Source organism: Sinohyriopsis cumingii, chromosome 9 (assembly GCF_028554795.1).
Source record: "Sinohyriopsis cumingii isolate HCF-2022 chromosome 9, ASM2855479v2, whole genome shotgun sequence".
NCBI lineage: Eukaryota > Metazoa > Mollusca > Bivalvia > Unionida > Unionidae > Sinohyriopsis > Sinohyriopsis cumingii.
The window spans coordinates 64,748,826-64,763,877 of record NC_142969.1 but is presented as its reverse complement, the minus strand read 5'-3'; the positions used below and the strand labels follow the sequence as shown (position 1 = coordinate 64,763,877).

Below are 15,052 nucleotides of genomic sequence, written 5' to 3'. Positions count from 1 at the left end.
TTTCAGATTAGGCGGATTATTATTGTTTGATGAAATCCAATCTTGCACTGGATTAAAAGTTTTTGTTGTATTATTTTTTTCTCCAATGATGATTTGTGAATGCTGTTCAGAATGACTAGTTTTATGTGAATTGGCATTCATGTACTATGATTTACATTTTGTTCATGCTATATTTATTTTACAATAATAAAAAGTCAGTTCTTTACATAGATTATTGTAACACAATAAATAATCACCCGTCTTATTGTCAAATGAAAGTGATGTTCTCATTTGGTTTTTCTTCAAACATTATTCAGCCACTTAGCCCCAGAGAATGTATCATGGACAGGAGGTTCAATAGAGATTAAAACAGACGAATTGTCGCTTGTGAATTAAGTCTAGTTTTGTAATGCGATTTTTAAGACTGAATATGTTAGAATCACGTTCTATCACAGATTATGTTAGAATTATATTCTATCACAGAGTATGTTAGAATTACATTCTAACACAGAGTATGTTAGAATTACATTCTATCACAGAGTATGTTAGAATTACATTCTAACACAGAGTATGTTAGAATTACATTCTAACATAGAGTATGTTAGAATTATATTCTATCACAGAGTATGTTAGAATTACATTCTAACACAGAGTATGTTAGAATTACATTCTAACACAGAGTATGTTAGAATTATATTCTATCACAGAGTATGTTAGAATTACATTCTAACACAGAGTATGTTAGAATTATATTTTGCCACAAAGTACGTTAGAATTTGATTTTATCTGAGTACGTAAGAATTACATTCTATCACAGATTACGTTAGAATTGCATCTTATCACCGAGTATGGTTAGATGGACTAAAGTATGTATGTATGTATGTATGTATGTATGTATGTATGTATGTATGTATGTATGTTGTTGTTCTTGGGTTTAACGCCATTTTTCAGCACAAGATAGGCTATACATGGCGGCCAGTATAACTGGTGGAGGAAGAACCCTGGAAAACCCAGAGAAGAACCACCGACCCACGAGAAGCTACTGGCAGGCTTTCCCACGTACCCACGTTAGCCGAACCTTGGACTCGAACGTAAGAATACGTAAGAATTACATTCTATCACAGATTACGTTAGAATTGCATCTTATCACAGAGTACGTTAGAATTACATTTATCAGAGTATGGTTAGATGGACTAAAGTATGTATGTATGTATGTATGTATGTATGTATGTATGTATGTATGTATGTATGTATGTATGTATGTTGTTGTTCTTGGGTTTAACGCCATTTTTCAGCACAAGATAGGCTATACATGGCGGCCAGTATAACTGGTGGAGGAAGAACCCTGGAAAACCCAGAGAAGAACCACCGACCCACGAGAAGCTACTGGCAGGCTTTCCCACGTACCCACGTTAGCCGAACCTTGGACTCGAACCCACGCAGACAGAGGTGAGATGGCAGTGATCCGGAACGATGAGCGCTTTAGACCACTCGGCCACTCGGGGCCCCTATGTATGTATGTATGTATGTACGTACGTACGTACGCACGCACGCATGCATGCGTGCATGCATGCATGTATATATGTATGTATGTATGTATGAATGTATGCATGACTTAAATATTTATAATGCTTATTCTCAGACTATGCATTGAATAGACTTAAATATGCCCATTTCTCTTCCTGCTAAGACGTAAGACGACTAGTCGTCCGTAGCATCTCGAAGAAAATATTCTGTTGAATTCAGGCATGGCTATGACACTTTGTTAATATTGGTAAGCATTACTTGTACTAATAGTTCTCCTTGACCGGATATAGTATATCTGACAGGTACAAAAGAAGCATGTGGTCACGGTGGTTGCGGATCCTGTACCGTGATGGTGTCTCTGTACAATCATAAGACCAAGCAGATCAAGTATCCTTTCTACTATTCAGTTAGAGAAATCAGTTATTTATGGCCAATGATTCAAATGTTCACTCAGGAAAGATTCTTTTCTTCTATAAAATACACCAACAATTGCAAGTACTGGTGATTACAGCATTACAACAAGTGGAAGTGCGTATGAAGATTTTCTCTTACTGATTTTTGATAATGGTTCTTTGTCATACACCCCCAATGCCATTGTTAATGCACACATTTTTATTGGTTGTTGGCCTTCAAATTTGATGCAAAGCACTTTTCAGAGTTTTTGAATAGGCTGCCTTGTACTTAGCCTAGTATGAATAAATGACTGCCTTGCATTTAGCTTAATATAAATAAAAGACTGCTTTGTATTATGTCTGGTATAAAGAAAAGACTGCTTTGTTTAAGCCTAGCATGAATTAAAGACTGCTGCCTTGTATTTAGCCTGGTATCAAAAAATGACTGCACTGTATCTAGCCTAGCATGAATTAAAGACTGCTGCATTGTATTTAGCTTAATATAAATAAAAGACTGCCTAGTATTAGGCCTAATATGAAAAATTCACAATTATTTCAAAACAACTAATTTATAACACATTTAATTTATAAAACAGGAAACTGTAATTTTAGTATCTTTCATATATATCTACCATGAAGCGTAAAAACAATTTGTCCTTAACGATCCAAGACATTATTCTGTGAACGCCTGTTTATTCCCTCTTTGCGCTGCCCACGGACTAGCCATTACAACAGTGGAAGGTGTGGGGAATACAAGGACTGGTCTACATGAGGTGCAGGTAAATACACATTAACCTTTGCTTTATTGCAAATTTCGTGCTATTAATGACCATTCCATTATTTTGTAAATAATGTGCTATTTACTATTTCTACTGAAAATGGACAAGTGACCCCGGCAGTAGATTCAGTTCTTAAAGAGTTGCTCTGCATGACATGCAATTGTTTTGTTTTAAAAATACATCTTCCAAAATGCTAAGAGCTACATAAATTACATTCTTTCCTCAAACTAATTTAAAAACGACGTTACGGTGGCTTAGATTTTGCTTATTATCCCATTTTTGTATTCCCTTATCAGAAACGTCTGATCGAGTCCTATGGTCTTCAGTGTGGCTTCTGTACCCCTGGGTTTGTGATGTCCATGTTCACTCTTCTGAGGAATGATCCCACACCAAGCAAAGACACCGTAGAGCAGGCTATAGAAGGTAAACATACAGAATTAGAAAGACCTTGGTGAAAACGTGCTTAGAATGCTCTGTGCAAGGAGGATACCCTTGTACTATTGAACCTGGATGTCGTTTCCCATTTATTTTATATCATCCAAGTAAGAGATTAACACTGCACTCGATTTTAAAGGCAAATAATACATGGTATGTAAAGTATTTCTCAAAATTAAACAAACTGTTTTTGACTTACGATTCAAAACCTGAAAATGCTTCGGCGCTCATATTCCTTCATTTCTCTGCAAATTTATGCTGTTTCACGCCAGGCAATTAACAATACTGCTTCTTTCAAACGATAAGGAGGATCAATCTTAAGCTTCATTAAACCACACTCGTCCAAAGGGACATCAGATGATGGAGATTTTATGATTGCAAACATCAGAGTTTATTTGGTAGTCTCATTGCTGTTCTGTATACGTGTAAGTTTCTCACGTGGAATCATATATTCGTATATTTTTCCTTGTGGAATCGTATATATGTGTAAGTTTCTTGTGTGTACTTTTGCTGTGTGGAATCTTATATACGTGTCATTTTCTTGTGTGGAATCAGATATATGTGTAATTTTCCTGTTTGAATCCTGTATACGTGTAATTCCCATTTGTGGAATCCTATTATACGTGTAATTTTCCTGTTGGGAATTTTATATATGTGTATTTTTCTTGTGTGGAATCCTATATATGTGTAATTTTCCTGTGTGGTATCCTATATATGTGTAAGTTTGCTGTGTGGAATCCTATATACGTGTAATTTTCCTGTGTGGAATCCTATTATACGTGTTATATTCCTGTGGGGAATCCTATGTATGTGTAATTTTCTTGTGTGAAATCCTATAAATATGTGTAATTTTTCTGTGGGATATGCGTACAAGTTTCCTGTGGGGAATCCTATATTCGTGTAATTTTCCTAGAGGGAATCCTAGAATCTTATATACGTGTAATTTCCTATGGGAAATACGTATAAGTTTCCTGTGGGGAATCCTATATACGTGTTATTTTCCCATAGGGAATCCTAGAATCTAATATACGTGCAATTTTCCTTTGTGGCATCCTTAGGGACAACATTTGAGATGACGTATATACTGACATCTTGAACAATTACGCATTTTGTGAAGATGCGACATCAATCTTGCCGACAACCATTCTATAAATCCATATCCTCATATATATATATATATATATATATATATATATATATATATATATATATATATATATATATATATAGAAAAGGAAGGCAAGGTTGAATACTCACATGTCATCTTCATTATCAGTGGTTAAATATTTACATGTCACCGTAATTATCGTTGGCCAAATATGCATCTGACTGTTACTTAGTACTCTGGTCGTATATTCACAAGTTAATGCAATTATCAGACTTGAGACATGTGAAAAGTAATGATAGCCTGTGGAAAATGAATCCATTGACACCTTAAAGTGACTGTTTTGCTTTGTAGTATAAAATTTTTATAAAAAGTGCTTCTTGGAAAGATATTTTCTCAGCATTTTCGAAATGCACACTAAAACGTCTGCTATCCAACCTCATAAAATATCCACAAAATGTTGCCATTGCTAATCTAAAAGTAAAAATGTGCTGACTGAAAGATAGCGTTTTCAACATTGTGCATGGAACTTGTGTAAGCAGTGAAACAAAGTGTAATGTATTCAAATTACAAAAGACCGACAGTTGTTAAAGAACAATCTGCATCAGGTGCAATATCTATGATCATACATTCTTTCACGTGACCAAGAGAGGTAGACTGTATAATCATCGGACCAAACTAAACTTGGAAATGTTATTGCTTCAGTTTAAAATTATCTTATAGTATCAGAAGAAACAAAATCATTAAACATCGGGCAATGGCCGTCTATATGCAAAATGACACTAAAATAACACCTAAAACCGTTGCAATCCCAAGATTTTATTGCAATCGTGACCACCATTACAACATGTCTTAATACAAATTCCAAAACTTGATCATGCAAATTTTGAAGTATGCCGGACAGATTACCACGTGCCATAAATTATACCAGTCCAATGTATTTTTTGCTTATTTCGATAAAGTAGATCAGTAAATAATAGAAAATAACCGACATATTTTAATGGCAAGGCAGTTGTCAGCTAAGATGTATATTGGAAGTTATATATGTAAATTCAGTGTTCTTGTTTTAGGAAATCTCTGCCGTTGTACTGGCTACAGATCGATTGTCGCGGCCCTCCAGTCCTTCGCTGAGGTATAAAGATGTATTATTCTTATCATTTAGACGTATGTTTCATGTTTAACTCATGTTAATGTTATCTGTATATTGTCATTGGGCCTCAGTGTCTGGCAAACAAATGTTTTCAATACCTGGAACACTGTCTCTATATTATCCTGTCTCGTTGCCGATTAATTCACAAAACCACTAAAAAGCCATTATCATAAGGAACATAGCAATACAGCTTTAGATTCGTGTTTGTTTAATTATAGGAACAAGGCACCTCCAGTCCAGAATCATTAAAGTGAAAGGATGGGGATACATGTGTGTATATTTATGAAGTAGATAAAGCGGGCTATTAAGAGAGTATTTAGATTTCCTTTCTCTTAGCTGATTTAAAGCTGAAAACTTTCAGGTGTTACATGAGCTTCGGTTGAAATGCTATTATACCATCTAATTAATCTCTTTCCGGCAACAGATATTTTTCAAAAAGACGGTTTACATCCGATTTTATAATCCTTTTCCTTCCAGGGGCAATGTTCACTTGGAGAGGAATGCTGCAAAACTGGCAAATCATCAGAATGCAAGGATGAGACTCATGTAGGTTGAAAGTGATGCCATGGATATATGATTTTAAACTCTGGAAGCAAAGATGTTTAACGATGATTGAAACTGTCATTATGCATCTTTATCTTTAGATATAATAATTAACTTGCAAATTAGAAGAATATTTATCAATACTTTAGCTTAACATTTTGTGATTTTTCTTTTATGTAACATAAGCATAATTTTATTTTATTTTATTGCATAATAATAGTTCAACAAAACTTGTCAACATGCAGGTAGCATATTTCTCGTGCAACTTTTGATCGAAAAGTTTCTGTTCTCCTCTTCTCTTAATCCAAAACTATTAATGAAGGAATTCATTTGAATAAAATACTCATGGTTCCTGCTCGGAGTTGTCATCGCTTTTGTTGCCTTCAGGTTAGTGAACCCGAATCACAGAAGAGGCCAGTTCCTGCTGACTGTACCCAGACAGCAGTGTTCCCAGCCGAACTTAAGGTAGGAGACTGAATGTACATTATGTAATACGTAGCAGAGCACGAAGACTTATCTTTTGTATTAAAGTAACATATCAGCCTCTTGAGAAAAAAATCCGAAACAGTTAAAGAGAAAAAAGAACAAAAACTGAAAGAAGGAAAAATTAAATCAACAAAACAAACATGACATGAATTCTGTACTAAAATAATATACATTGCATAGATGATAGACTTGACATACCTTATATCGCAATTCGACAGAAAGTTAAACAACGTAATTATGCTAATAATGTATGCACAAACTATATATGTATTTTGTTACGAGTCTGCGGAAACCGAGTTTGCTTTGGCGCAAGGACACGTTTTAGATATCAGGCCGAGACGACTTCATACGTTATATCAGACAAATTGTTACCTCCGAATTCGAGCCCAACCCAGGTACGGTCTTATAATTTATGCATACCCAAATCCTTACACTCTCTATACATTGTTATTTTTAATAAAATTGAAAGACTGGCATTTCGATTCAAAATATCGACTCGTAGACGTCTTAGAAATAATATCTAAATAGTTTTATTGTATGTGCGTTGTATCGAACGCCAGTAACCATGTCAGATTAAATGTGCATGTAATAGACTGAAAAACACTGTCTATATATTTGAAAGAAACAGCAGTGTTTAGATTTTCATTAAGCAATGTTAATATCTTTGTATTTAGCTTTCAGACAAGCGTAGGACTGGGACACTAACCTTTAAGGGTAGTACATACACCTGGATAGAACCCACAACTTTGAATGATCTGTTGACGTTGAAGCAGAAGAATCCAGAGGCTCCAGTAGTGATGGGAAACTCGGCCGTCGGTATGCAATTGTCTTAGTTTGATTATATCGTACCAATGTTTTGCTCTTTTTTTTTAGCACAAAAGTTCTCGTGTATTTCCTTCAAAGTGTCACATCATAAATTTGCTCATGAGATTTTGATGAAAAGAACTAACAGCGCAAGAAACCATAGTCATTGTATATTACGTGGCTTTATATAGTGGTTGTAAATAAAATAAGTCTGGTTATTCGGTGGTGAAATATGATGACATGAATGTAAGCTTCTTGGTTGTTGGTGGTTAGAACCAAACTGTGAATTCAGACAAGACTGCATTATCAGAATATACACATGTGCACCCTTGGCATTTCAATTCAGGTATTTCATCTTTCTCGACGAGCGAAACTGTTAAAAAAAAAATAATACTTTCCTCCCCATCCCCACCCCCGACCAAAAACAAGCAAGGAAATAAATAAATGTCGACTAGATGGTTGACTAATGCATTGTATATAAATGAGTCTCGTTTCTGTAACAGCTTTTCTTATTAAATCTGGCGGCCTCAAAAGTACCACGCTGCTGTATGGAAAGAACATCGATGAGCTGAATGATGTCCAAATCGCAAAGGAAGGAATCAGGCTTGGACCGGCACTGACATTCACAGATCTCAGGGACAGTCTGAACGAACTTTCTGAGAAATTAACAGGTAAAATTACTATTCGAAAGATGGGCATCATTACTTTTCGCTTCAGTTCATTACGAAATACTTACCATGATACACTAAGTCTGGTAAAAGAGAAAAATCATCACGAAATACTTTCCTAGGTTCATTAGGTCTGGTAAAACACAGGAATCATTACCATATTTCCTCTCACACAAGATATTGCTGGCAGTAATGCCAATGAAACTGATGAGTGCTTTTATTATAGATGTGTTGATAATACGTTTAGCAATGGCTAGAAAATTCCTATCATTTAGCTTTGTTTGATGATTTGGAAATGAATATTGACATTTGCTTTGTTTCCACGATTTCTGTTTCATATCTTATAATACCATGTATACTGTATTTGCAATAAATGTTCTAAAATCTATTAGAAGTAATACATGTACTCAGGGCCGGTTAGGCAAGGTTAGATTCTGGCGCACCCCCCGAAAATATCAATTTCAAGATTTATAAACAATATATTTTTAAAAAAAGTGCGCCCCCCCCCCCGAAATCATCGCCCTAGGCGGCTGCCTAGTTTGCCTATATGGTAGCGCCGGCCCTGCATGTACTGGAACACTGATTAAATAATGCCTTGTGACAGTTACAGTTTTAAATAATGCCTTGTGACAGATACAGTTTTAAATAATGACTTGTGACATATGCTGTTGTAAATAATGCCTTGTGGCAGATACTGATTTAAATAATGACTTGTGACAGATACTGATTTAAATATTGACTTGTGACAGATACTGATTTAAATAATGATTTGTGACAGAGACAGTTTTAAATAATGACTTGTGACAGTTACTGTTTTAAATAATGACTTGTGACAGATCCTGTTGTAAATAACGACTTGTGACATATACTGATTTAAATAATGATCTGTGACATACAGTTTTAAATAATGACTTGTGAAAGATACTGTTTTAAATATTGACATATGCTGTTGTAAATAATGCCTTGTGGCAGATACTGATTTAAATAATGACTTGTGACAGATACTGATTTAAATATTGACTTGTGACAGATACTGATTTAAATAATGATTTGTGACAGAGACAGTTTTAAATAATGACTTGTGACAGTTACTGTTTTAAATAATGACTTGTGACAGATCCTGTTGTAAATAACGACTTGTGACATATACTGATTTAAATAATGATCTGTGACATACAGTTTTAAGTAATGACTTGTGAAAGATACTGTTTTAAATATTGACTTGTGACAGATACTGTTGTAAATAATGACTTATGACAGAAACTGTTGTAAATAATGACTTGTGACAGATACTGTTGTAAATAATGACTTGTGACAGATACTGTTGTAAATAATGACTTGTGACAGATACTGTTTTAAATAATGACTTGTGAAAAAGGGAAAATCAAGCAAATTGTTATGGCATAATATATGTATATATTATTTTTGTTTGTGTTTGTTTTGAAAGCTGAAATTTGCAATAAATAGAATGTTGAACAATACGTGTAACTATATGACAGTGTAACATCTCTATTTTGCTGTCGGAATTAATTAACAGCGAGGTTCATAACGGGCGTCACTTTCGTGCTATTATGATAGAATTACATGGGTGAAATTTCTTAGCATTCTAAATTCATTAATTCAAATTGTGAAAAGAATGTCCTATAATCATATTATTATTATTTACATTCAATAGAGAAGTAGACATGAAAAATATAAACATGAGTGTATTTAATAGTGTTGCCCGCATATTATACAACAGTACGTTTTACCGTAGATGACAAGAAGCGATACTTTCCGGCGATTCTCCACTTGGTGAGACATTATGGTGCTGATCAGATCCGGAATCTTGCTGTAAGTTCTGGTCTAACTAAGCTTCCATTTAATACATACATACATACATGCATACATACATACATACATACATACATACATACATACATACATACATACATACATACATACATACATATATTGAAATTAATGGAGGTACTATGTTTTTTAAGATTCGACGTCATTTTTTTGGGTCAGTGCTCCTTTGCGAGTGTTAAACATAATAATATGTAACTGAACAACAGCGTACCAACCTTATGAAACATTTAAAATTTACAACAAATAACTTTTTATATATTTAAAAGTTCACATATTTGCAGAGAAATAAAAAGTTTGTTTTACTTATTGTAGACACTTGGAGGTAGTTTAATCAACAGCAGGTCGAACTATGACCTTCCGACCCTTCTAGCTGCTGTTGGAGCATCGATAGAAATAGCTTCAGGTAGCTGAATGTTCTACTTGTTAAAAGGGAGATATCCTATACATTGACATAAGTAATTTGAAAAATCTTAATGTTTATACCTGATCTTGAATGTACAAAATATTGCAATCAAAATACTGATACTTTTACACATACGTCCTTTTATAAGTTGAACTCTAGCGAGGACATTTGCAAATTTCAAATACATTGGAAATTTAGCCTGGCTGGGGTATTTATTGAAAGTATCATCAGAAATTTTTCCAATATATCTTATCTAAACTTTTCCAGTAAATTCCATGTTTCAATATTTATAGTTTATGAAATTGTGCCCTATTTATGTATTTGGCTAGATTCGTATTTCATGAACATCGTTTGTCCAAGTTCATTGAACACTATATTAGGCACAAATAAACTGCATAGAATTCTTAAAATATGTTAAGATGATAAATTTTTGTCCAGAAGTAATCAAAAGTTAATATGGTTAAATTTAAAAATATGAATCAAACCCTTCAGTATAAATTTTGACTATGTGACCAGACTAATAAGCTTGAATAAATGGCACAGCTGATATTCTCTGTGAAGAAGAATACTTTCCATTTGTCTAGTTAATACGAAGAGAACTGTGAAATACAACGGCAACCTTGACCTTGCACCAGAGGAGTTACTAACTTCTATCATTCTTCCATACAGCACAGAGGTAATGTTCAATATAAATAGTAACAGACATAAAACATACTGGATAACATAAAGCTATTTTAAATTGTCGAGAATGACTCATCAAGCGTCTTCCCAGTGAAAGTCTTTAATTTTACTCTCTTTTTTTTGGTTGATAACATATTCTCCTCTTTCTCAACTAGACCTATTATTCTTCCAGTGAAAAATAATATATAATATTAAGCTCATCATTCAACGTAACGAAATATCTTTTGTAATTAGTTTGAAAAATGAGTCCCTCATCAAAATGAACCGGACCGAAATCAGATTCCTCAGTGTCTCACAATGTATGCTGTTTATTTGAATGATTTGAAGTCAAAGCAATACAACTTAAATATACATTCAGTTTGGTATGTAACAAACGAATTCAATAATTAACTATGAATTTCATCTCAGATATAATTTATCTCCTTTAAGAAGTGAAAACGTATGTTTGTGGCATCGGATAATATTAAAATAAAAATCTTGCTAAAATAAAAATCTTGCAACAAAACTTTAACTCCTTAAACACTGCGTCCCTAGGATGAGTACCTTGAGTTCTTCAAAGTCGCCGGACGCCGTACGTTCTCCTTGTGTACGGGGAATGGTGCGCTCTTTGTAAAATTCTCGAAAGGTAGGAACACTATGGAGTCTGTTCGCCTCTGTTTTGGAGGATTTGGGAGTTCAATGATTATTGCTGACAAGTCGGCGGAAAAAGCGATAGGAAGGTTAGTGACTTTTAACGTTTCAAGATAGATGTTTATACATTTTTAGTTACACGAATCAATTTAGAGGAATAAACGTTTATCAAATACGTAATGTTAAACGACTCATATATATATATATATATATATATATATATATATATATATATATATATATATATATATATATATATATATATATATATATATATATATATATATATCAGACAGCGGGATGTGGTGTCCCTGGTTCTTATATGAGGATGCATGAGAATGTCCAGTAAACTTAGTATATGTTTAGAATGAATAGCATCATACAGTTAAGGACAGCACTCTCTCTGGTGTATATCTGTACTTATTTATAATAATTTCTATGAGTTTTGCTTTCTTCAATAGAAATTTGGAGTGACTGTGTATTGTATGAGTACATTGCTGTGTCATAATGCGCCTTTGTCTGCTAAGTACAAAAGCTTATGCCATGGGATATATTTAATCCTTTTGTATGATTTGTATCTAGTCGAACGGATGTCGAGTTTCATTCGTGCAAGCGAAGCCATTGTTGACGTAACCCGCATATGGATGTCATAATAAATATTTTTTTCTCAAAACACACACAAACACGATAAATACATAATGCTAGCAGCATATGTTTGAAATAAAAAAAATAATGTCCTTATTTAGAGAATTTAACGAGGTTCTCCTTTCGGACCTGATGACATCCCTCTCAGAAGAACTGCATACCAAGGCAGCTGGAACAAAATCTGACCCAGATTACCATCTGAAGTTAGCTTCTGGGTTCTTGTTTAAATTTTACATCAGCGTTCTCACCCAGAGCAATAGATGGGTAAGTTACACACACAGCCACATACAGCCACACACACACACACACACACACACACACACACACATATATATATATATATATATATATATATATATATATATATATATATATATATATATATATATATATATATATATATATATATATATATATATATATATATATATAATACAAATCATATGGCGAATAACATACATTCAAGTGCACTGGATCCAGCAAAGGATGACGTTTGTCAGGGATTGATTAAGATAAATGTAATGAACTGACTACGAACAGTGTAAAACTAGTATCTAGCTAACCTAAGCGCTTTCGACTCTTAAAGATTCTTTTTCAAAGGAAAATACAAAACATTGACAAGGCAAACAAATAAAACAGACAAACCGTTGTCTTTGTAAAACTTTACATGACTATGACTTGTGGCGGATGCTGAAAGATAGTTTGATTGTGCTGATATATATAAACACACACACACACAAACACACCAGCACACCAGGTTCATCAAGTGAACAAGATTTCTTGAAACTAGAGTTTTATACAATTACGATAATTCTGCGAACATAGTGTAATATTATCGCTCGCGTACAATATAATTTGAAATCACATGCAACAATGACCTAGGCTGCAAAGCAATCATTATTTCATCGCAAGATATTCATACAGATGAAACAAGGCTTGCACGCATTATCAGTACAAATTGACCAGTTTGCACCGGGCCTAGGCCTTAAAGAATTTAGTAGAAACTGACCAACTTCCACAAAACATGCTGGTATTATGAGAGACCGTATGTATTATACTTACTTTGAAGTGCATACATGTGTTACAAAAATGAAAACTTATTATCTTTAGATGTTGCTTTCATTGAAATTGGGTTATTCGTTATGAGTAAATGAACTTGCTTTTCAATGTAAAATATTCAGAAGACTCCAGAAGAAACACGAAGTGCGATAGAGCCGCTTACGAAAACTCCCTATGAAAGCACTCAGTTGTACGAGAATGTGCCCAGTGACCAGGAACAGACAGATGCCGTTGGAAGACCGGTACCCAGCGTTTCATCACAGGGCATAGTCTCAGGGGAGGCAGTCTACATAGATGACATGCCTAAATTTGAAAGTATGTGTGACTTATAATCACAGGGCATGTTAACAGGGGTGGCAGTCTACGTAAGTTACACGCATAAAGCCGAAAATATGTTTGGTTTCTAAATCAGAGTGAATGATCGCATCTACTCAGATGACGTGTCTAAATAAATATGAAAGTATGAGTGGTTTCAAATATTTTTGTAATCTTTTTATTCTTTAAGTTTAAACATCGCATTACAATCTTCCCTCTGGAATGTTAGTTGAATTTGTGAATTGCCAAATTATTTTTGTCGATATCACATCATGCCCTTACCGATAAAGAAGTAGTTTTTAATTGAATATGGGTTTTGGGTATGAAATATATTTATTTCAGTTGCATTTAATGTGTCAATGTCGCAGATGTGTCCATATAGTATTTTATCTCGCATTGTAGTTTAATTGTTGGTGTATCTGATCCAAACCATGATCTACAACAGCCGGATAGTGTGCTGAATTGTTCAATTGTTAGTTTGTGTGGCATAATTTCGAACTTTAAAGACCGTATTCATCACGTTTAAGCTGAGGAGAACAACAATAATGATTTTAATGATATCAATCACAACGGAAAGCTATAGAGGGCAGGGTATGACAAGTATAAACAACTTGCTCCAGATGTCGAAATGTATGATTGAATGTGAACACCCGTTGTGTTTCTAAACCTGTGAAATCAATAACTAAAATCTTCATTATATGCTCTCTGTGGTTGTTGTTAAATATATCTAAGTTTGAAAAGTGGCCTTAAAAAAGCATCAGTGATCTCAGATCAGTATGTATCTACAGATGAACTGATCCTAGGCCTTGTGACTAGTACCCGTTGCCACGCAACAATAACAGACGTGGATGTATCAAAGGCCTTACAGATGCCCGGTGTCCGGGGATTTATTGATCACAGGGACGTTCCGGGAGATAATCACTGGGGACCAATACTTCCAGATGAAGAAGTGTTCGCATCGAAAGAAGTAATTCTGAGTTAATTTTGTTATGAAACAAGCTGTTTTATGGAGGTAGCTACTGTATGTACTCGAATAATTGTCGCATCCAACTGCAATTTGCATAGAATTAGATCTGCTGTCTCATAATGCACCAGCGTATCTGGGTCTTTGCAGTTCTGGAGAAATTAGTAAAATAAACAACACAGAACCTGATCTATCAGCACAATATGCGTTAGCAGATCAGGTCATTGTTGGATGCAATTTAACCCACTTTATAAATCAATTTACGCACTATGATTATAAGATTGGTATGTTTTAAAAGTGCAAACTTACGATCAATAAGAAAGTTAATATTAAAAATATTATGAGCTAAATGCTCATAACAAACCATATTACATACTATATTATAAACTAAATAACAAACTATAATACAAACTATAATCATGAAAATAATGCACGATATAGATACATAACACTATCAAAAATGAGTGTTATCAGTAAGGATAAAACTATTTTCATGTTTGCGACTGGCTAGATACTTTGAGAAATGAATAAGAGAAGGATAATTACTTACATGTTTGCGATTTGTTAGATACTTTGAAAAAATAATAAGAGAGAAGGATAATTACATATTTGCGATTGACTTAATACTTTAAAAAA

At 34.1% G+C, this 15,052-nt stretch overlaps 1 protein-coding gene across 4 annotated transcripts in view; it reads left to right on the top strand.

Moving 5' to 3' along the window:
* LOC149791926 (xanthine dehydrogenase/oxidase-like) overlaps window positions 1-15,052 on the top strand; it is a 320,752-nt gene that overhangs the window by 15,516 nt on the left and 290,184 nt on the right. The window contains exons 1-16 of one of the 4 annotated variants that reach the window (XM_089970443.1): window positions 726-1,080; window positions 1,809-1,893; window positions 2,569-2,677; window positions 2,974-3,100; window positions 5,288-5,349; window positions 5,845-5,913; window positions 6,298-6,375; window positions 7,071-7,212; window positions 7,704-7,871; window positions 9,625-9,701; window positions 10,032-10,122; window positions 10,707-10,798; window positions 11,338-11,522; window positions 12,180-12,342; window positions 13,260-13,452; window positions 14,241-14,419. The exons of 1 other annotated variant lie outside the window; for it this stretch is intronic. In XM_089970443.1, the coding sequence (XP_089826569.1) occupies window positions 948-1,080; window positions 1,809-1,893; window positions 2,569-2,677; window positions 2,974-3,100; window positions 5,288-5,349; window positions 5,845-5,913; window positions 6,298-6,375; window positions 7,071-7,212; window positions 7,704-7,871; window positions 9,625-9,701; window positions 10,032-10,122; window positions 10,707-10,798; window positions 11,338-11,522; window positions 12,180-12,342; window positions 13,260-13,452; window positions 14,241-14,419 (1,953 nt within the window). In that variant the 5' untranslated portion in view covers window positions 726-947. Of the gene's footprint in view, window positions 1-725; window positions 1,081-1,796; window positions 1,894-2,568; window positions 2,678-2,973; window positions 3,101-5,287; window positions 5,350-5,844; window positions 5,914-6,297; window positions 6,376-7,070; window positions 7,213-7,703; window positions 7,872-9,624; window positions 9,702-10,031; window positions 10,123-10,706; window positions 10,799-11,337; window positions 11,523-12,179; window positions 12,343-13,259; window positions 13,453-14,240; window positions 14,420-15,052 lie in introns of those variants that run through there. 2 more of the 4 variants (XM_089970445.1, XM_089970441.1) reach the window with 2 other exon arrangements.